Genomic DNA, 21882 nt, shown 5'->3' on the forward strand with positions numbered 1-21882 from the left:
ACTCTAGGGTCAACACTAATAAAAATGAACCCCAGCTCTTCATTATCCTCCTCAAATATACCCACCCTGAACCTTGAAACATCCCATACCCAATTCTAGCCTCACCCACCCAGCCCAGTCTCACCGGAGCCAACATCGTGACACCACCCCACCACTGATATGACACGCCCGAGTGAGACAAACACGCACTGACCCAACCCAGTACCACTAGAGTATAATTTCCCTGCCCCTAACCCAAGCCCACCAAAACCCTTCAACTAACCATTTTGATAATGATCTTCTCTGACAGTTGAAAGATCTGCTGGTCCAACTGTTTTACTTTTTGCAAGGCAACAAAAAGCATAACCTCTTTCTTTGTCTCACAAGATACAAATAATACCAATTTTTTAAAAGCAAAATGTTTGTAATGTGTCCTCATGGTTTTCTGAAAAGAGCTATTCTAGCTGCAATCACTTAACAGGTTAATGGACTTCCAAATGTGTAATTTAGCAGGACAATTTCATAAAGGTTTCTGATTATACCCGAGATATATTCAGAACTAGTTGACTTCCAATACAGAAATGGCAAGATTACTGCAACTGGCCCTTATCCAGAAAGGGAAAAACAAAAAGCAAGAATTCTCTTCATGATCACTATGCAGTTGTTTCAGATTTTACATGTGGACATTGAGTGGAGATGGATTATCAACACGTGACTAATCCAATGATATCTACAAGAGAAACTGAATCACCATTTAAAAAATGAAGAACTAGGAGCCAGAGTAGGCAATTCAGTCCCCCAAGCTTATTCCACCATTCAATACAATCATTGCTGATCTCCTCTTGGCCTCAACTCCACTTTCCACTTTAGGAATGGACACTTGATCCAGAAAAGGCAAGACTCATGGAATTAAACATGTACTCCTACTCCTGATAGCAGCACTTTGAGTTGACTCCACCTATATTACAGACTCGAGACGATAAAATAAATGTCTTACCGGCGCAGATCAGTTCAGATGTGTGGAACAAACCTAATATATGTACGAGAATATCCAGATAATCTGTCCACTAATTCATTGCTGTTCATGAAATTTGACAAATAACCGTGACTTCCGCTTAGAAGGAACTAGTTGCGCACAATGTTCATTTAAATCAGTGCTGTCAGAGCTGTGTCACAATTTTGAACATGTTGGGAAGGCTTGACTCCAGAAGACAGCTCACTGCTGTTACTAGGTCCACAGTAAAGCATACAGATGATCAGGAGAGACATGAATGGTAGCGATTTTTATGTCGCAAACAGAATAGGGTGTGACCTGGTTGGGCTGGTTGTATGTAGCATTCTGCCATAAATTTTATCAGGTCTCATCACTGAGTCGTTCATAAAATTGTTACTTACATGGCTATGAAAGCCATTGTTCACCAACATCAATAGAACAAAAAATTCAGCAGTGTGTAAAACAGACAGCCAACTCACTACACCCGTCTTATGCTGCCACCACCAATTTTACCCTCGGTAGACTTCAATGATGTGAATTAGCCTGCAGCAAGAAGGAACAGAAGTCACAAATTATGCTTTAAACAAGACCCCACACTGAAAGTGAATTCAACAAATGTGTTGACTTATGAGTTCCACAAGGAAAACTTTATTCGAGAAAACCTATCAACCATCAATTTCAACAAACTGGTGTTCTCGCAGGACAGGGAGCTTGTCATCTTAATCTAACCTGACCTTTGTGTAACCCTTTGCACACTGGGGCTGACTCTAAATTCTCTCAAGTCAACCAGGGGTGGGGCACCAAATGTTCCATTGCCAGTGCTGCAAACATAGCATGTAGGATTTTTTCAAAACATATTGTGTTCAAAGAGTAATGGTGAAATAAAGACTTATTAGTTCCGTTTGTTGCTGTCTCCATTTTAGATCAGAAGCTCTAACCACCTTACAACCGACTGCTGAGGGATCAGTTCAAAGAAAGGAGACCTGTTTGTACCCAAGCAATCATTCCGACTCTACAATGTTTTGCTGCAGTTTAAAGAAGTTACAAATGATTCCAAATCTTCAACCCTTTCATAATGTCATTAAAGACAAAAGAGCTGAATTGCAGAGGTGAGGTGAGTGTGACAGCCTTTGATATCGAGGCTGCATTCGATTGAGTGTGGCATCAAGGAGCCCGGGCAAAACCGGAATCAATGGGTATCAAGTGGCAAACTCTCCACTGGTTTGAGTCGTATCTGATGCACAGGAAGATGGTCATGGTTGTTGGAAGTCAGTCATCTCAGCTCCAGGACATCTCTACAGGGCTTCCTCAGGGTAGTGTTCTAGGCTCAAACATCTTCAGCTGCTTCATCAATGACCTTCCCTCCACCATAAGGTCAGAAGTGGGGATGTTATCAACTCTTCAGATACTGAAGTAGTCCATGTTCAAATGCAACAAGATCTGGACAATATCCAGGCTGGGGCTCACAAGCGGTAATAACATTCATACTTCACAAATGCCAGGCAATGATCATCTCCAATGAGAGATAATCTAACCACCACCCATTGATATTTGATGGTATTACCATTACTAAATCCTCATTATCAATGTCCTTGAGGTCACCATTGATCAGAAACTCAATTGGACTCACCACACAAACGCAGTGGCTACAACAGAAGATCACAGTCTAGGAATATTGGGGTAAATAAGTCCCCTCCTACTCCCAAAGCCAGTCCATAATCTACAAGGCTCAAGTCAGGAGTGTGACAGAATTCTCCCCAATTTCCTGGATGAGTGTAGCTCCAACAATACTCAAGATGATTGACACCATCCAGGACAAAGCAACCTGTTTGGTTGGCACCACATCCACAAGCTTCCACTGCCTCTACCACCGACGCTCAGTAGCAGCAGTGTGTACTATCTGCAAGATGCACTGCAGAAATCTACCAAAGATTCTCAGACAACATATTATAAACCGACAACCACTTCCACATAGAAGGACAGGGGCAGCAAACATACGGGAACAGCACCATCTGCAAGGGTCCTTCTAACCACTCACCACTCTGACTTAGAAATTATTGCTGTTCCTTTGCTGTTGCTGGGTCAAAATCCTGGAATTCTCTCCCTGGTAGCTTTACGGGTCGGTCCACAGCAAGTGGACTGGTTCAAAAAGGCAGCCCATCACCATCACCTCAAGGCCAACTAGGCACAGGCAATAAATGACTAGTAATGCCCACATCCCAGGAATGAATAAAATATGTCCTCTTCTCATTCAATATATTGCTAAAAATCAATTCATGTTTCCTTTTGAAGCAGTTTTCATCAGGTTAAGCAAAGTTAGTAAAACTAAGAATGAAATAAACTTGAATAAATGGATATGTCTCCACTTATCAGTAGATTAAAATTCCTATTCTGGGCCTTTTTGTACTATAACTGCTCTTGAGTCACTAATTGTGCCTATGGACAACATATAAGTGTCTACTGACTGCTTGGTATTGAATAATGTTCCTAGTTCTGTAATACGTTACTATGCAAATTACCATCACATTTTGAACAGAATCAACATTCAGTGATGATAGGAACAGAATTCAGACACAGCTAGCTCGGTAAAGCAGTTCAAACAACTCAATCTGACATAAACACAAAGACATACCCTTGATAATCGATTCAGCTGCATAGAGGTCTCGCTTGTAAGTTACCTAAGGGGCAAAAAATTGCATTATGTTTATTACAGAAAGAAAATCAATATCTAACGCAATCATAGCCTGAAGCTGTTTCTTTAAATTATCAAATAAAGAAAATGAAAAAAAATCAGTGTACTCAGGATATCTATTTTGCTTTATGCGCAAACATTAAAACTGAAGCATGTTCTATTGTACTTTCTTCAGTATTTTGTCTTTCATCAGTTAGCAAATCTTTACTGTGGGTGAGATCTTCTGCTCACAGAGGAGACCGGTTGGAGACTGGAAGGGCATTAAATTTGACAGGAAGACAGCATACCCTAACTCCACTGCCTTCTTGCTTTCAGCAGAATTACGTTCTGGGTGGGAAGGTCCATGGGAAACCTTCTTGCCTATTTGTCAATTTTGGACACTTGAAGGACTCGCCACATTGCTGCTGGGGTTCACATGCTACCCTGTCAACTTTTTGTTTTGGGGGGAAGGGGAGTATTGATCAAAGGCAATCAGTGTTGGAACAAGACACTGGACAGCAGGCAGTGACTACCTGCTAGGAAATAGTCACTATCCGGTGTTTCCGAAATTCTGTGCCTCCCTCTTGCTATGACTCACAACCTGAGATCCATCTCCCTAAACCCCTGTCCACAAGATCATCTACTTTGTCCTGGACCTTCCCCAATTCTGCGTGTACTCTCTGGCTAGTAGCTACAGCTTCCTGTGTAGCAGCACTGGGCCCAAGGTGCCTGCCCTCTGATCGTCTGGCAGTTCCTGCTGGGCAGAATGCCAAAGTACAGCATCTTGATTCCACTGGAAGGCCAGACTGTTCGTTTGCCACAGCGTCGTCACCAGTTGAATCAGCTGGACGAGGCAGTGAGGATCTTCATTAACCCTGCAGCTGGCAGGCAAGAACACCAATGTTTCAACAAGGTCTGCCCAATATTTCATATCAACAATTCCCATCAACTTTAGCTTTTCCTTGACAACAGATTTCCTTCTTACTTTCTCCTCTTACTGGCTTTCTTCTCAAATTCTAACCATAACCACACTTCATAAAGTACCTCATCTGCCTGCAAAAAGTTTTCAGACATCCAGTCATGTACAGTGCTGTAAGAAGTCCTAGTCATTCCACTCCTTCAATGGACAGTATATCTTTCCTTAGGGAAGGGGACCAGATGAAGCAGGATTTATTTGCTCCTGTGCTCAAATATCCTTGCGAGAAAGGCTAAAATAAGATTTACCTTTCAAATTATTTGCTGCCTCTTGCTTTTGTTCGCGCTTCTGAATGAGGACTCAGAGGTCCCTTTGAACATCAACACATGCAACTCCAATCCTCCTGCCAAAGTGGATATCTTCTCACGGACCTACATTGTACTACCTTGGTTATGTTCTTGCCCACTCACTCAGCCTGTTTAAGTTCCTATTAAAACCATCTGCACCCTCCTCACAACTTATATTCCTACCAAAATTGTTTAATCATCTGTGAACTTAGAAATATTTTACTTGGTCCCCACATCAAAATTATCAGTAAGATTGTGCACAGAAGGTACCCAAGCACCAACATTCACATTGGTCACAGCCTGCCAACCTAAGAATGATTCATTTACTCCTCTTCCTTACTTTTATCAACCAATCTTCAATCCACATTAGTGCCAAATACAGAGGAACGGGCCTTTCAACCTTCAAGCTGTTTCACCATTCAATGAAACCATCACAGATCTATAGCCAAACTCACATTACCTGCCTTTGGTCCAGATCACTTAACACCTTTGCTCAACAAAAATTGCAGTACCTCAGATTTAGAATTAACAACTGATCAAGCGTCCATTGCTTTAGTTCCAAAGCTCTACCACCTTTTTTGTGTTCAAGTACTTCCTAACATCTCTCATGAACGGTCCAGCCCTGATTCCCATAATAGGTCTCCTAGTTCTAAAATCCCCAGTGAGTGGAAATACTTTATCTTTGTCAACCCTGTCTTTTTCTGTCAATATCTTGAAGACTTCAATCAGATCACCCCCTTAACCTTTCAGATGAGATCCTGAAAGAAATGGAACAGTAGGAGCTGTAAAGCAGTAATCACAGGATTACTCCCAGAAACAGGTGCTCATGAGTATAGAAACAGGAAGATTGAGCAAACACATAGAATGCTGGAGAAACTCAGCAGGTATGGCAGCAAGTTTCATAGAATTCCTGCAAGGGGGAAGCAGGCCATTTGTCCCAGTGAGGGAATACCAACCCCTCGGATCAGCATCCCACCCAGACCCAACCCCAACACTCTCCTTGTAACCCTGCATTTTCCATGGCTAACCCACCGAGCCTGTAAATCCTGGACACGATGGACTAGTTAGCGTAGCCAATCCACCTAACCTTCATATTTTTGGACTATGGGAGGAAACTGGAGCACCTGGAGGAAATCCACACAGACATGGGGAGAATGTGTACACTCCATAGAGACAGTCTGACTTTTCTTATTTCCAGTACTGATATTATTTAAGCCATTTAGCCATCTAACAAGCTTCACCTTACTAATGATTCTGTGGTGCTAAAATTCAGCTTTGGAAGCACTTGATTACCCAGTACAATTTTCATGATGATTTAAGCAAATGGAAAAGAGAATCAGTCGGAGTACAAACTGCTATTATGCCTTTTGTTCTATTCCCCAAAACGTATTTCATGTCCAACTTATTTTCATCATGTGCCTGTACATGTGTTTTCTCACTCCTCTTTTTTCTAATCCCTTTTCAAAAGCAATTCATCTGTAACATGTTTCAGTTCTGTCAAAGTGCCCATACAATGCTCTCCACAGCGAGAGTGAATGATACCTCCATACTGCATGTTCCTGCAACAAATACAACCATAGCATCATCAGCAAGGGAGTAAGCAGCAGTGTAATTGGGTATAAAAGGACAGACCCAGCTGCAACTATACTTCTTTTACTACTTAAGTCCATTTTTAGAATGAAAATTTAAAAATTTCAACATATATTTAGTATATGTCTAAATAAAAAAAATTCTCCACATTCATATTCTTATTTTACCTTAACACGAACCAAATATTTATCTCGGCTATGATTGTTGCCTACCAAGAAACTGAACTGACATCTGATTAACATTGATATGCAATACTCTGATTCTCAGTGTGCGTAATGTGTGAAAATGGTTCAATTGCAGCACCAAACACATTTTCTTTATTGTTTTAATGGCAGGGTTTTATCAGAAAGAAAAAAAAGTGCACAATCAACATTTTGAAATGATAAATAACATTTGAATGTATGACACATATTTCTGGATTTTAACGCTCAGATACAATTATATGACAACAGAAGTCAAAAATAGAGTTCATCTGTCTTATTGTGACCCTGCTGGCACATTAACAGTGCAATACAAACCTAACCTGACTGTGCTGCTTTCTTCTAAAAAGTTTTGTGTTTTCTTCTAATGCAATTGCTTCTGCATTCTTCCCTTACAAAATGTAGGGGTCTGCGTATCAACCATGCCAATATAATATGCGCAAATGGCTCTTTCCTTTTTTTTATTTTCTTAATAGTCTTTAATTTACAGACCATAAACATTTGCCAAACATAATAAATATTTGTTCCTCATTAATTAATTTATCAATACTTTCTAACAATAATTTTCGGAATCTTAATTAATTCTTCCCTTAACTTTCTGTCTTCCAGTGGACGAAGTCCCATATCACAGATTTGTCCTCATAACTAGTTTCCCAGCCCTGCCATCACGCTTGTGAATCCATGTTGGAAGCTCCAAGGCTTTGATGTTCTTTCTGTAGTGGAATGCCCAACACTTCAAGTTGCAACAATGGTTCAACTACTGTTTTCTACACACATTGCACTGCCTCTTAATTCCTGTATTTGATAGTATAATTTATAAAATATCTCATTTAATTCCCCTTTCTATCCATTATGTATCTAAATGGATTTTGTTCTAAAACAAATCTTGAGAATATCCTCATATTCTAAACAATACAACAGAATCTGGAATTAGTATTGTTAATGTCGGCCCTTTTAAACACGCCTTTGTAAATGTTATTGAATATAAAGTTTCTAGAGTTAACTTTTCAGGCCATGACCCAAATTGTTAACTCTCCACGCTCTCCACCTGCTCAGTATTTCCAACACTTTTTGTTTGCATTAAGTTTCTGGTTTTAAAGTTTGGGAAGTTTAGGTAAAGGTAACAATCCTACTTTAATGATCAAAATAGGTAAAAAAAAAAGCAAAATAGTTAAACTTAAACTGTTCCCTCTTACCTTCCAGAGATCTGGCGGCCCATCAATGAGCTTTGCCGAGGTGCTACAATACTTCAGAGATAAATGGAGACATTCTGTCCCATATTCAAAATCATAATCTGTACACTGTCACAGAAAACAGAAATATGAAGCATACCATATCAATCTTTAAAATCATTAGTTACAGATTAAAATATACTTTTAAACAGCCTTGAAGTACTGTAATACACATTATTGAAGTTCTAACTTACATATTTCTATCTTCTACATGAAAATAAACATTTATAATCTGCTGGCTGTGTCAGAAACACAGACAGAAATTATTATAAATTATTCACGAACTTTTGAAATCCTATTGCGCACTGTAAGTTGGAATATTTTATCACAAAATAGTTTTTTTGTATCATAGAGAGGACAATATGAAAGTAACTGATTAAAAGGAATGGCATAAGTAAAATTCAAATCTTTATTAAATGAGATATAATGGGTCTTCTGAAGTCCAAAATTCTGCATGGTGTGAATTCACAGTTCCACCAGAAATCAAAATCAAGCTTGAGTAATAAATCTTAGCAACGAAGAAAAAAGAAATACTGATAATTCTGTGTTGTACTGAATTATTGTAAAATATTTTCAAAGCCAAGGATACTTAGCAACACAGTATGCAGGAAGTAGGAAACCGAAGGGACATGAAATTAATCGAACTGAATATTGAAACAAACATTTAACTAGTTGGCCAATTACATCACTTCACAAGGTAAGTTTCTACCTCACTGTGTCTGTATCTCTCTTGTCTCTTCCCAGTCAATACATATCCAATATCTTAGAATGATATATTGCCACAAAAGTTCCTCAAGGTAGTGCCCCAGGCCCAAACTTCTTTAGCTGCTGGAAGAATAGCCTTCTCTCCATCAAAAAGATCAGATGTGCGAATGTTCGCCACTAACTACAGTGCTCAGTACCACGCGACACTCCTCAAATACTGAAACCACCCTTGCCAATACGCAGTAAGACCTATACAACATCCAGGCTTCTGCTGATAAGTGGTAATTTACATTCACACTACACTTGCTATAGTATTGATGCATAAGCATCAGGGTGGTGGGCTCTTAGGATGGGAGAAGGGTAGAATTAAGGGCAATGAATTGTGCATGTTAGTCCCCATCCAATGTAGTGGAGCCTGTTCTCTAACCATTCACTGCGTCCCTGCCATTCAACAAAAACCTTGCTGTACCAGGGGTATGTGGGTAGTCAGTGTGCGACAGCCACCCAGGATAAAAGAATCTTGGCACAAGGATCTTTCATCCCCTCAAAATGAAGTTTGGGACTTGAAACATCAGGATCTTCAAGGATAATCCCTGCAGTGACAAATTTGAATATTGCACCATTATTATAACCCAGGAACTCCAGTGTTAAATTACTAACATTGCTGCCCTGAGTCGGAGATGGTGGGAAAGAGAATGTCAATTTAAAGTGTAAGGAGACAAATACATCTAATTCTGGAAACATAAATGTGAGAAAGAAAACAGACCCCATTATAAGCACAACTAGTTAATCTTCTCAGTAAACCCCTGTGGAATAAATGAACACCTCATGATCTTTAAAATCTCTCTAACCCAAATGCAGTTCACCACAGTTATCAGTGTGTACATCCCAGCCCTTTAAACAGTGGATGAGACCAAAGATGAATTCTACTCCAGGTTTGATCAATTGTTGTCCAGGGGCTAAAAGGAACAAACACTGATTCTCCCCAGTGATTTCAATCCCACAGTGAGAAGGGATGCACACCTCTGGAAAGTTCTGATTGGCATGGAAAACAAAGGGAAGAAGGCTAACAATAAAGGGGTCCTCCTCCTGGTGACATGCCTGGAGCACAGCCTGCTCTTAACAAACATCCTATTTCATCAGTGAGATAAATACAAGTTCTCATGCCAACATCCTCACTCTGGACAATGGCACTTACTCATCATCCGAACAAGTGACCTCAGGGATGTCAAAATCACCCATACCATTACAGGGGCTGACAACTGCTGGTCTGATCATTACTTAATCCCAACTCCTATCTCTAACATCTGGAAGAAAGCAGGAGCCACCTTTTACATGGCCTCCTTTGGCCTTACAACAGCCTCTGGCTTGGTCAACATGTGAGAATTATGGAGCATCCTGCTCAAACTTGGCTAACCTCAGAAATTCTCCACAGCTGCGCAATGACATATGAGCCTTGATACTAACCCATGGATCTACCACAATACAATACTTGTACAAACTAGAGTCACGAAGAGTTTGTCATGGTTCAACACATTTCTCCATTTTCCTCACCGCAATATCTCCTCATATCCTTGCAGCTCCATGCTGGAGTAGAGCTTCTTTACAGGAGTTTTGGTTCAAACTGTTCAAACTTTGTCATCTCCAGTCCAGGACCAAGGCTACACTAACCTCTATCATTGAGCTGCAGAAAACAGGTGTCACTTGTATGTACTCACACTCAGGGGCTTTAAACCATTACCCATGTATTGAGATTAGTCTTTCAGCTTAGCTCGGAGTTTTCTAATAGTTATGCATCAGAGACATGGACAATATATAGCAGACACCTCAAATCTCTCGAGAAATACCACCAGCAATCCTTCTGTCAAGTCTTGCAAATTCATTGGCAAGACAGATGCTCCATTGTCAGTGCCCTGTCAGGCAGATATCCATAGCTTCAAGGCACTAGTTGCAGTCAATCAGCAAAGTTGGGTGGACCACATCACCTTTATGACTTATACCAGGCTTCCAGAACTAGCTCTCTCCTCTAAGTTTTATAAATGCAAGTGGTTACTGTGAGAAAATGTTTCAGAGACACCCTCTGTATAACACAGGGTGCCAAACTAGAAAGGAACATTGTTTATTGGCAAACACTAAAATACAGCCACTATTTGTAGGTTAACTGATTCATTTTTTCCCCACAACCAAATCACCATGGTGTTTTTTTTAACTATTAACCAGCACCAGTAAAACAGCCATGTAGCCAAGTGTGGGGTCTGCTTTATTAGTTTTTAATCAATCTAGACCTCCTGGCTCAGAGGTAAGGACACTACTACTGTGCCACAAGAACACTTCTTCTGTAATACTGATATGCAACATACCAAACTGAGAAACAGACCACTGGCCAAGAAGCCAAGCACATGGGTCAGCTTTATTTTTCTCCACATCATTTTTCTTTAGACACAGAAGAGCACCATGGGGCAGCACGGTGGCTCAGTGGTTAGCACTGCAGCCTCACAGCGCCAGGAACCTGGGTTCGATTCTAGCCTTGGGCGGCTGTCTGTGTGGAATTTGCACATTCTCCCCGAGTCCTCTGGTTTCCTCCCACAGTCCAAAGATGTGCAGGCTAGGTGGAGTGGCCATGCTAAATTGCCCGTAGTGTTCAGGAGTGCGTGGGGTTATAGGGGTATGGGTCTGGGTGGGATGCAGTGTGGGCAGTGTGGACTTGTTGGGCCAAAGGGCCTGTTTCCACTCTGTAGGGAATCTAATCATCTAATCTATCACACACAACTGAGTGACTTTCACATCACCAAAATTACCAGATTTTTTTTTGCTTTTTTTTCCCCCTTTTCTAACTGTTGAACACCACCAGGAATCACCTGTGGAGCCAATTAAATATTCATAAGCAAAGCCCATTCTGGGCAAGTGCAAACCATCATAAGTGAAAGGGAGGTAAGCGGAGAGGGAAGAAGCTAAATCAAAATGGAGTTGCAGCGGGAAATAAAACACTGCATCCCTGGAGTGCCCATCTCTGCCTGAAGGCATTGAGGGCATTGATGGACACTCCGAGCCCCCTTCCTGTAGGTCTGCTTTATTCTTTTGGCTATCCAAAAGTGTTATCACATATAACCGAACAGTTTTCACACCACCAAATCAGAGTGTTTTTTTTTGTTTTTAACTGTTAACCACCACCAGCTTGGGGCCAATTAGAAGTTTAAATGCAAAATCCATTATGGACAATGCAAACCATGCAAGATAAGGTGGGAGAGGGGCGAGGATCAGCTTTATCTTATTTTATGATCTATCCAGAAGTGTTTTCACACAACTGAGCGACCTACCCACCACCGAAATCACCATGACTGTTTTGTTTTCGTGTTTTTTTTTAAACTACGAACCACAACCAGCATTATCACCTTCATAGCATTCCTACAGTATGGAAGCAGGCCATTCAGCCCATCAAGCCCATGCCGATCCTATGAACAGCATCCCACCCTGACACAGACCCCTATCCTACCCCGTAACCCTGCATTTCCCAGGGCTAACCCAGCTAGCCAGCACATCCCCAGGCGCTACGGGCAATTTAGCTTGGACAATCCAGCTAGCCTACTTATCTTTGGACTGTGAGTTCTGAATCCAATTTTTGATGATGGGTCTAGGCCCGAAACGTCAGCTTTCCTGCTCCTCTGATGCTGCTTGGCCTGCTGTGTTCATCCAGCTCTACACCTTGCGATCTTTGGACTGTGGCTGGAAACTGAACACCCGGAGGAAACCCACGCAGAGACGGGATGAACATGCAAACAACACACAGGCTGAGGTAGAATCAAAGCAAATCAACCTGTCACTATGCCGCCCTGTGTAACCAATTCAACACTTAGATGGACGGCCCACTATGGTCAATGCAAACCAAAGTAAGCCTGCTTTTTGTTTAACCTATTTTCTAATCAATCTATACAGACATATTGTTACATATTCTGGAACAGGTGGGACTAGAGCCCGGACCTCCTAGTTTGGAGGTAGGACACTACCACTACACCACAACAGCACTGCACTTACTGACATTTGTAAACATTTGGTGCAGTTTAAACAGCCATTAAGTGATTGTACATTGAATTAATTGACTGTCCACCTCTAATCGATGGACAGCTACACTACTGTCATTCCCACTTGACGGAAAGGTCCACGACTAGTGTGGAGACATTGAAATTTTCATCCCACAATTCGCCCCTCTCGGTTTATGAGCTTCCCTGTCTTCCAACCCAAGGACTGAAAATTCCAGCCTCCCTCCAAATTTTATTGAACTCGAAGCCTTACTACTTTTCCTCCTCTCACAGTCAGCCTCTCTGTTGAGAAAAACACTCAAGTAAGTTTTCCTCAATAAGAATTTTCAAGTTCTTCCACCTGATATTCCCGAAATAACTGTGAAAAATTGATGCCAAAGAAACTGTGAAATGAAAAGAAAAACTCTCCAACAACTTTGAATGATGCTGATGGATTGTGAGGTAAGTAAATAAGCTCTACACCTTGCGATCAAACTGCACAAGATAAATTCAAATCAGTGCTCAGGAAAACTCACTGCATGATCTCCCCCATCCCACACCTAAACTAAATGTTCTCCTCCAGCTGTGGGCTTGCATTACAGGCACTCTTGTCAAACTGACTGCCTTTATTCAGAAAACAGACAGAAGATATTGTAAAGTAATGTTAAAAAGTGTAGACATTCACGATTCCGACTTCAAATCAGTGTGAGTTATGCTTTCACTCAAATATCTTCTGTCATGCTATGGAACTGTCCTCACTTCCAAATATCAATCACATACTTCAGTTCATGTCATTGAGTTTCATGTGGATTCTGATCATTACCTTCCTACTTATTTTCTGCTGAAAGCTCTATGCTACTGATCATTGGAATAAGATTGACCATGATAACTGAAGGAATTACTTGTGAATCTATGTGATTTCTTGGTTACCAGCCATTAATATGCTTTACCAAGCTGGACAGGGAAGGAGAGGAAAGGAAAATGGGCCAGTTATCCAGCCCTCTCAACCCTGAGGGGTTCTGAGAACAGGGCTCGTTGTTCTTGTGCTAAAGATTGTATTTTAGGGGAAGAAACTACATATCTCCTGGAGCAAAGTGTGAACAGTTAAATCATTCAAAATCAACATTGTTCTTTATGGCAAGAAAAAGAAAATGGATATATGATTAATGATTAATCACAGCAGCTAGATTTCTACCCGAAATTAGATCTACAAATTACATACTCTCTCTTGTTAAAAGGCAGATACGTTTCCAATAGTTCTTTTTGTGTTTCTTCCACACCCACAGACTTTTCTTTAAGTCATTACTACACATCACAACCATCATTCAAGAAAATGACAGTTATGTTTTACAGTCTCTAAAGGTTTTAGTTACTTTAAGTAATAGAGCCATAAGCTTTACAATAAAAGGCATATTATTTATCTAATCTCAAAATCTGATCTGACGCTCTCCATCTTGCCAAACAAAAAAGTGCCTTCCTCATCTACAGAATTCACAGGCAGACAAAAAATAAAGCAATTGCTTCACCTCTATTTGGTCTCAGAAGAGTACATACATGATAGCCCAATTCACAATTCTCCTCAATTCACATCTGATATGAAGCTGCTGCAGACTGACCATAACTATTGAATAATACCTTATACAATATGCCTTCATGTAAATCTATCGTTAAATTGCCTGGAGGATTGGAATGCAGTAAAATTAAGTGTTACTTAGATATTAAAACCAATGTTTTATACTTTCCCAGCACCGTGCAGTTTTAGAATATTCAGCCATGTAACTTTAGAAGATTAAATTAACAGACTATTTTTAAAATAAAATTAATTTTCACATCTCAAAATGCATTTTTTCAAAAAAAAAAGGTTATTTTTATCATCATAATCTAGTTAGTCTTTCAAATTGCTCCATTTCTGAATGGAAGGCTTGAGGTGATGAAAACCTTATGGCATTGTAATGCTCAACTTTTGAATTTAAAGTGGTGGATGATTTTGCCATGTATTGTTTCAGGCTCAAATAAAGGTAATGGAGAAGGCTCTCTGTAAAAGGCTTACGTTTTGGGTTTCTCAACCCAGCAACAAATGCATGTATTGCCAATAGTATCAAAATGATCTTACTGACTGGCATCCTCACTCGGGAAAATGTCAGCGCCAATAGTATCAAAGTGATCTTACTGACTGGCATCCTTACGCGGGAGAATGTCAGCAGGGTGTGACTGCAAGTGAGGCAGGTCAGGTCATCCCGAATTCAGGGACAAAGAAGCCTCAGCTCTTGACCTCGTCCAACAGCTACAAGGTACTTGCTCCCTGTGTGGGACAGCAAAGTGTGCAGAGGACTCTGAAAGTTTGCAGAGGGATATGTATAGTTTAAGTGAGTGGGCAAAGGTCTGGTAGATGGAGTGCAATGCTGATAAATCTGAAGTCACCCATTTTGGTAGGAATAACGGAAAAAAGGACGATTATTTGAGCAGTAAAAATTTGCAGTCTGCTGCTGTGCAGAGGGACCTGGGTGTTCTTGTGCATGAATTGCAGAAGGTTGATTTGTAGGTGCAACAGGTAATTAAGAAGGCAAATGGCATTTTGTCCTTCATTGCTAGATGGATTGAGTTCAAAAGCAGGGAGGTTTTACTGCAGCTGTATAAGGTCTGGTGAGGCCACACCTGGAGTACTGTGTGCAGTTTTCATCTCCTTGCTTAAGGAAGAATGTACCGGCACTGGAGGGGATGCAGGGGAGATTCACCAGGTTGATCCTGGAGTCAAGAGGGTTGGCTTATGAGGAGAGACTGAGTAAACTTGGATTATATTCTTAGAATTTAGAAGAATGAAGGGGGCATCTATAGAAACATATAAAACTATGAAGGGAATAGATAAAATAGAAGCAGTAAGGATGTTTCCACTGGTGGGTGAAACTAGAATGAGAGGGCCCAGCCTCAAAATTAGGGAGAGCAGATTTCAGACAGAATTAAGGAAAAACTTCTTCACCCAAAGGGTTGCGAATCTTTAGAATTCCCTGCCCAGTGAAATAGTTGAGGCTTCATTTTTGCATGTTTTTAAAGCTCAGATAGATAATTTTTTGAACAGTAAAGGGATTAAGGGTCATGGTGAGGGTGGGTAAGTGGAACTGAGTCCATGAAAAGATCAGCCATGATCTTATTGAATGGCAGAGAGGGCTTCAAGGACCAGATGGCCTACTCCTGCTCCTATTTCTCATGTTCTTATGTCTCTATGTTCAAAGGGTTTTCCATCGCTCTGTGACTGACTGCAATGTGATCATGTCCATGAGAAACCAAAGGAATTGTGAGAATTGTAATCTATTGAAATTAAAGGAGGCAGAAGGCTTGGGTATTCGAAATCTCCAGGACTGCTTGATATGAGACTATGATAGCAGTCTTCAAAAAGCTTTGTCCCTTTTTGAGTATCGCTCCTTCTCCTTCTATTTGGAATGTTGTAGCATAAGTAGAACATTCAAGTCCTTGAAATTTGGTAGGAAATACCGACGCTGGAGTCTGAGATAACAAGGTGTGAAGCTGGATGAGCACAGCAGGTCAGGCAGCATCAGAGGAGCAGGAAAGCGGACGTTTCGGGTCTGGGCCCTTCTTCAGAAACGGGGAGGGGAAGGGGGCTCTGAAATAGAGAAAGGAGGAGGCAGTAATAGAAGGTGAATAGTGAATCAGATAGGTGGAGAGAAGATGGACAGATCAAGGAGGCGGGGATGAAGCTAGTAAAGGTGTGTTTAGGTAGGGAGTTGGAATGGGAGCTGGTCAGCGAGGAGGCAGGAGCGGTTATGTGGGAGGAAAGACAGACAGGTCAAGGAGGCAGGGTTGAAGCTAGTAGGAGTGAGTGTAGGTAGGAAGTGGGGATGGGGGTTGGTCAGTGAGGAGGGAGGTGCAGATAGGTGGGCGAAAAGACGGGCAGGTCAAGGAGGCGGAGCAAGGGGGGGCTGGTTTTGGGATGAGGTCGGGGTGGGAGCTTTTGAAGTCCACATTGAGACCATTGGGCTGTTGGGTTCCAAAGCGGAATATGAAATGCTGTTCCTCCAGTTTTCAGGTGGCATTATTTTGACACTGGAGGAGGCCCAGGATGGACTTGTCATCCAGGGAGTGGGAAGGGGAGTTGAAGTGGTTCACAACTGGGAGGTGTTGTTTGTCGTGGACCAAGCGTAGATGCTCCACAAAGCAGTCTCTGAGCCTCCGCTTGGTCTCCCCGATGTACAGGAGGCCACATCGGGAACAGCGGACACGATAGGCCACATTACCGGATGTGCAGGTGAACATCTGTTTAACATGGAAGGTCTTCTTGGGGCCTGGGATGGGGCGTGAGGGGAGAGGTGTAGGGGCAGGTGTAGCACATCCTGCGGTTGCAGGGCAAGGTGCCAGGGGTGGTGGGACTAGTGGGGAGTGTGGAGCGGACGAGGGAATCGCAGACAGAGCAGTCGCTCCAGAAGCCAGATGAGGGTGGGGAGGGAAATATATCCTTGGTAGTGGGGCCAGATTGCAGGTGGCGGAAGTGGCAGAGAATGATACTTTGAATCCGGAGGTTGGTGGGGTGATACATGAGGACGAGGGGAATTCTGTCTGTGTTGTTATTGTGAGGAGGGGGTAAAAAGGATGATATGCAGGAAGTGTGAGGGATACGGTTGAGGGCATTTTCGACCACTTGGAGGGGTAGTTGCGGTCTCTGAAAAATGAGCACATCTGGGATGTCCAGGAGTGGAACGCCTCAACTTGGGAGCAGATGTGGTGGAGGCAGAGGAATTGGGAATGGGGATCGCATTCTTGTAGGAAGGTGTGTAAGAGAAGGTGTAGTCTTTGTGTCTTGAGCCTCCTCCATCCTAGATCAATACTGATCATCCATTTCAATGCCATACTCCTGCATCGTACATTGATGTCATTAGTGATTAGAAATCTATCAAGCTCTGCCTTGAACTTACTTCATGACTGATTTTCCACAGTCCTGCAACACACCGAATTCCAAAGATTTCACACTCTCTGACTGAAGAACTTCCTCCTGATCTCAGTGCTACACGGCGTGGCTTTTATTCTGAGATTGTGACCACTGGTTCTTGACCCAACAGTCAAGGCAGACACCCTTTCTACAACTATTTTTGCTTATCCCTTTAAGAATTGCATTAAGTGTTGATCAGATCACCTCTCATTCTTAAAAATTCCAAGCAACACAGGCCCAACCTCCTTGATTTCTCCTCATGGGACAGTGCCACCATCATAGGAATCGATCTGATGAACCTCAGCTGCACTGTCTCAATGGCAAGTGTATCGTTCCTTAAACAAGGGGCCCAGAACTATCCACTACACTTCAGATGCAATCTTGCTAATGCTGTCTTCCATTGCATTTCCCTGCTGTGGAAAAAGTGAGTCCTCTCTGCGCAGAAGAGTTAGTGCCTTCAGTCAAGGTTGCATGGAAAGAATTACATAAAATACATAAGACAGAAGTAGGGCATTTGGCATAACGAATTTATGGTGGTGTTGATACTTCACATGAGTCTCCTCCCATTCTGGCTAACACATCACAAGCTTTAAAACATACTTTCACACTAAAAAAGGCAGAGACAAACGAATCAAAGCTATGGGAAAGCCTTTCCAATGAATTTATATCATACTACTGTAAGCCAATGATAACTTGCAATTATTCAGCACCCTTATTAGAGAAACAGGCCAAAGAGATGCAAACAAAAATATATACACCCACTAATCAGCATTAACATAATCATCCACTCGATGATATATTCGCATAGAACATCGGAATCACTGCAGGACAAAATGAACTCAAGAATTTTACCTTTTGATAAGCTCTGTAAATGATATCAAATGTGAAGGCTTGAGGCATTTCACTTGCCCTATATTTGGCACGTTCCAATGAATGATCAAGGTAGCTTTCTGGGTCGGTTGCAACGACAGTGGAAACAAGTGGTCTGATAGCTCCTGCAGCCTAAAAGCAAAGAGACGCAGCATTACAGTGCATTTTTCCCAATGGTTGGAAGGAATGGAGAATCAGGTAATGAGCTTTGGAGTCACTCAAAAACTCAATTTTATTGTCTGAAATAAAACATCCATCATAAAAAAATTGATGTAAAATGCACATTAGTTATGGAAGTTATGGATTCAAATTAAACAGCAGGCACTGACTTTATATGCATACATTTCTTAACATGCTTTAATTGTTGAACAAAAGTAGGGTTTTGTTCAGTACAATGCTTTCTACTCAAAATTGATCACTGTTGTTATTAAAACTGACAAGAAAGCATTAAAGATTGAAGAGAATAATTGAAACAAAAATGCAGTTTACATTAGACAACAATTGGTTGAGCATGCTCACTCCTGCTCTACTTCAAATACCTTGGTCATGAGTTTTTTTTAACCACCTGTGAGAACAGAAGGGGTCTTTGGTTTAACACATCATCTGAATGTCAGTACCGGGCAGTGGCTCTCTCAATATTGTACCAAAGTGTCATTCTGGATGAGGAGTTCAAAGTGTGCTTAAATCAATGACCTTTTCTGCAGAAGTGGCATAGTCGCATTTAACCACAGGTGACATTCCCAATACCTTTAACAACTTGTATCAATTATCACATTAATGCTGGAAGGATGTTTTCAATGACGGGGAAGATCAGGACCAGAAGTCACAGTGTAAGTCTGTAGGCCATTTAAGACAAACGAGAAATTTCTTCACCCAGGGAGTGAGCCCATCTAAGTCTCTACAACAGAAAGTGCTTGTGGCCAAGACTTTGAGTGTTTTCAAGAAGGATGTAGATATACTTCTTACATGTAAAGGATTCAAAGGGTATGGGGAGTAGGCAGGAACAGAGAACAGAGTTGGATAATCATCCATGATCATATTGAATGGTGGAACTGACTCAAAGGGCTCAATAGTCTACTCCTGCTCCTATTTTCTATGTTTCTGCCAAGTACTGGAACAAAATGTAAAGTGACCAACAAAGATTAAGTTGGATCAGTAATTTCGGTGATCTGTAAACATGAAGTAGAAACTAATAAATGAAAGCCAGCATGGATTTGTTAAAGACAAATCATATTTGATTAGGCCGATTGAGTTATTTGATGAGGTAACAAGGATATTTGCTGAGTGTTAGGGTGGGTGATTTTGTCTTGTACATAGCAGCTAATTATGAAAATTGAAGCCCAAGGCATTAAAGGGGCAACGACTGGGTGGATACAAAAGTGGATCTGGAACAGAAAGCAGAGAACAGTGATGAGGGATTGCTTCTCAGGCTTAAGGGAAGGGTTCATAATGCTCCAGGAGTCTGTATTGGAACCACTGCTTTTTGATGTATATTTGTGACTTGTGCTGCATTGTTCTAGATCGCAGATTGTAGGTGCAAAAGTGAAGTAAAACTGGGAGGGATGGCTGGTCAACACCAAGCATAGGTTTTAAAAGTCTTTGGTTTGGAGAAAGGTCAGACAGAGCTTAAAAACAGCAGCACTGAGTACAAAAGCAAGGATATCATCACAAACCTGTATAAAACCTATTTTGGCTTCGACTCAAGTAATATGTCTGACTCTGCACACTACACTTCAAGAAGGAATGTGATGGCTTTAGACAGAGTGCAGAAAATATTTACATGGATGCCTCCTGCAATTAGGACGACAGCTAGATGAACAAGTTAGAGAAGCTGAGGCTATTCTCCTTTCAGGAGAGAAGGGTGATCAAAGATATCATGGAGGAATACAAAATCTTGAGTAGTCTCTTTGCACTGGGCAAAAGTACAACAGCTAGAGAACATAAATTTAAACGATTATGGAGATGACATAAGGTTTCATGTAATGAGTGTTAAGAATCAGGAATGCATTGCCTGCAGTTTTATGGACATCGATTCAAATGTAACTTTCAGTGGAAACCTAGAGAAAAGCCTGAGAGGAAAGAAAAAGTCATGGATTTGGGAATGGACCGGCAATGGAATTAGCTAAATTGCTCTTGCAAATAGCTAGAACGGCCTCCTCTATTGCTGTAACCTGTAATCATTCTATGATTCTATGAGAAAACAAAAATAAGGATCATATCTAACTTCAAGGGGACATTAGCTGACTTCAAGGGCAAACACGCCACAGATGAAATTTACTCAAGTTATTGAGAAGTGATACATTTTCAAAAAAATTCTCTCAGGTCAATATGAATGAAATGATACAAAACCTCTGAAGGTGTATATACACATACTAATCTTGTGAAAGGCATCTTGGGCCCATAGCTTTACAAATACAGGAATTGAGTCCAAGCCCAAAGAAAACATGCTAAACTTTTTTTAAAATGGTTATGCCCCTATAAGCATATTGTTTGCAATCCTGGCGCCACACTTCAATAAGAATGTGAAAGCTTAAAGGGAGTGCATCGAGGTAGTTCCACAGGTAAAAGGCATTAGCCGCATGGTGAAGCTAGAGTCATACTTTATAAAGCACAGGTGTTAAAGGAAGATTAAATAGAAATGTTCAAAATTTTAAGACCTTTTTCCAGTGGCACCATGGTTGGTAACCAGAGATACAGATATGAGATAATTGTTCAAATAACCAGGGACAAAACAAGGAAATGAGTGATTATGATTTGGAATGAACTGCCAGAAAGAGAAACAAAACAAACAATACTTTCAAACTGGCATTGGACAAAAACAATAACCTGTCCTAATATTGTGCTTTTAAGGTGGTGTTAACACATCTCATAACACTCCACAGGGGAAATTACCTTCTGATCTCAGCTGGTGGTACCACCAGACAAGTCAGACCCCAGAATTAAATCTGTCCTGATAGATCAGGTGATTTTTTTTTTAATTTTAGTTATTGTCATAGTCATTCACTGAATTATAGTCATGCAAGGATGCAGAGTTTCTTTAATAAGTGTAGAATTTTATCACATAAAATCAAAACAAAAAACAGCTGTCTCGAAACACAGAAAATTTTAAAACACATAGCAAAATAAAGTTTCAGCCTATTCCCCAATAGCATCACTTTAGAATGATTCAAATCCAGAGAATTTAAATTGCTACATCAAATCATAATGTTCAACTTAACTGATTTTCACCAGTTTCTGTCCTGTGGGGTCTTTTTACATGAATACTTTCAACAATGACAAATTAGACTTTCTCACCTGCAAACTTCGAACAAACATTCCTGTCCTGGAAAGTGCACTAATATTGCTTGTGAGATAACTTATTCCTTTAACCGGTCTGGAGAACCACTTCCTAGAAAAGACTCTATATTTAATTCAGTTTGTGTC

The 21882-nt window shown here is 41.0% G+C and overlaps 1 protein-coding gene across 4 annotated transcripts in view; it reads right to left on the minus strand.

The window, feature by feature from the left end:
* crppa (CDP-L-ribitol pyrophosphorylase A) overlaps nucleotides 1-21882 on the minus strand; it is a 262350-nt gene that overhangs the window by 177589 nt on the left and 62879 nt on the right. For all 4 annotated transcript variants that reach the window (XR_009443129.1, XM_048559491.2, XM_048559486.2 and 1 more), the window contains exons 3-5: nucleotides 18442-18591; nucleotides 7894-7998; nucleotides 3606-3651 (exon numbers count right to left, since the gene is read on the minus strand). Coding sequence is in view for 3 of the 4 variants with exons in the window: in XM_048559491.2 (XP_048415448.2) it covers nucleotides 3606-3651; nucleotides 7894-7998; nucleotides 18442-18591 (301 nt within the window). In the remaining variant the exon portion in view is untranslated. The remainder of the gene's footprint in view (nucleotides 1-3605; nucleotides 3652-7893; nucleotides 7999-18441; nucleotides 18592-21882) is intronic.

This window comes from Stegostoma tigrinum, chromosome 2 (genome assembly GCF_030684315.1).
Source record: "Stegostoma tigrinum isolate sSteTig4 chromosome 2, sSteTig4.hap1, whole genome shotgun sequence".
Taxonomy (NCBI): Eukaryota; Metazoa; Chordata; class Chondrichthyes; order Orectolobiformes; family Stegostomatidae; genus Stegostoma; species Stegostoma tigrinum.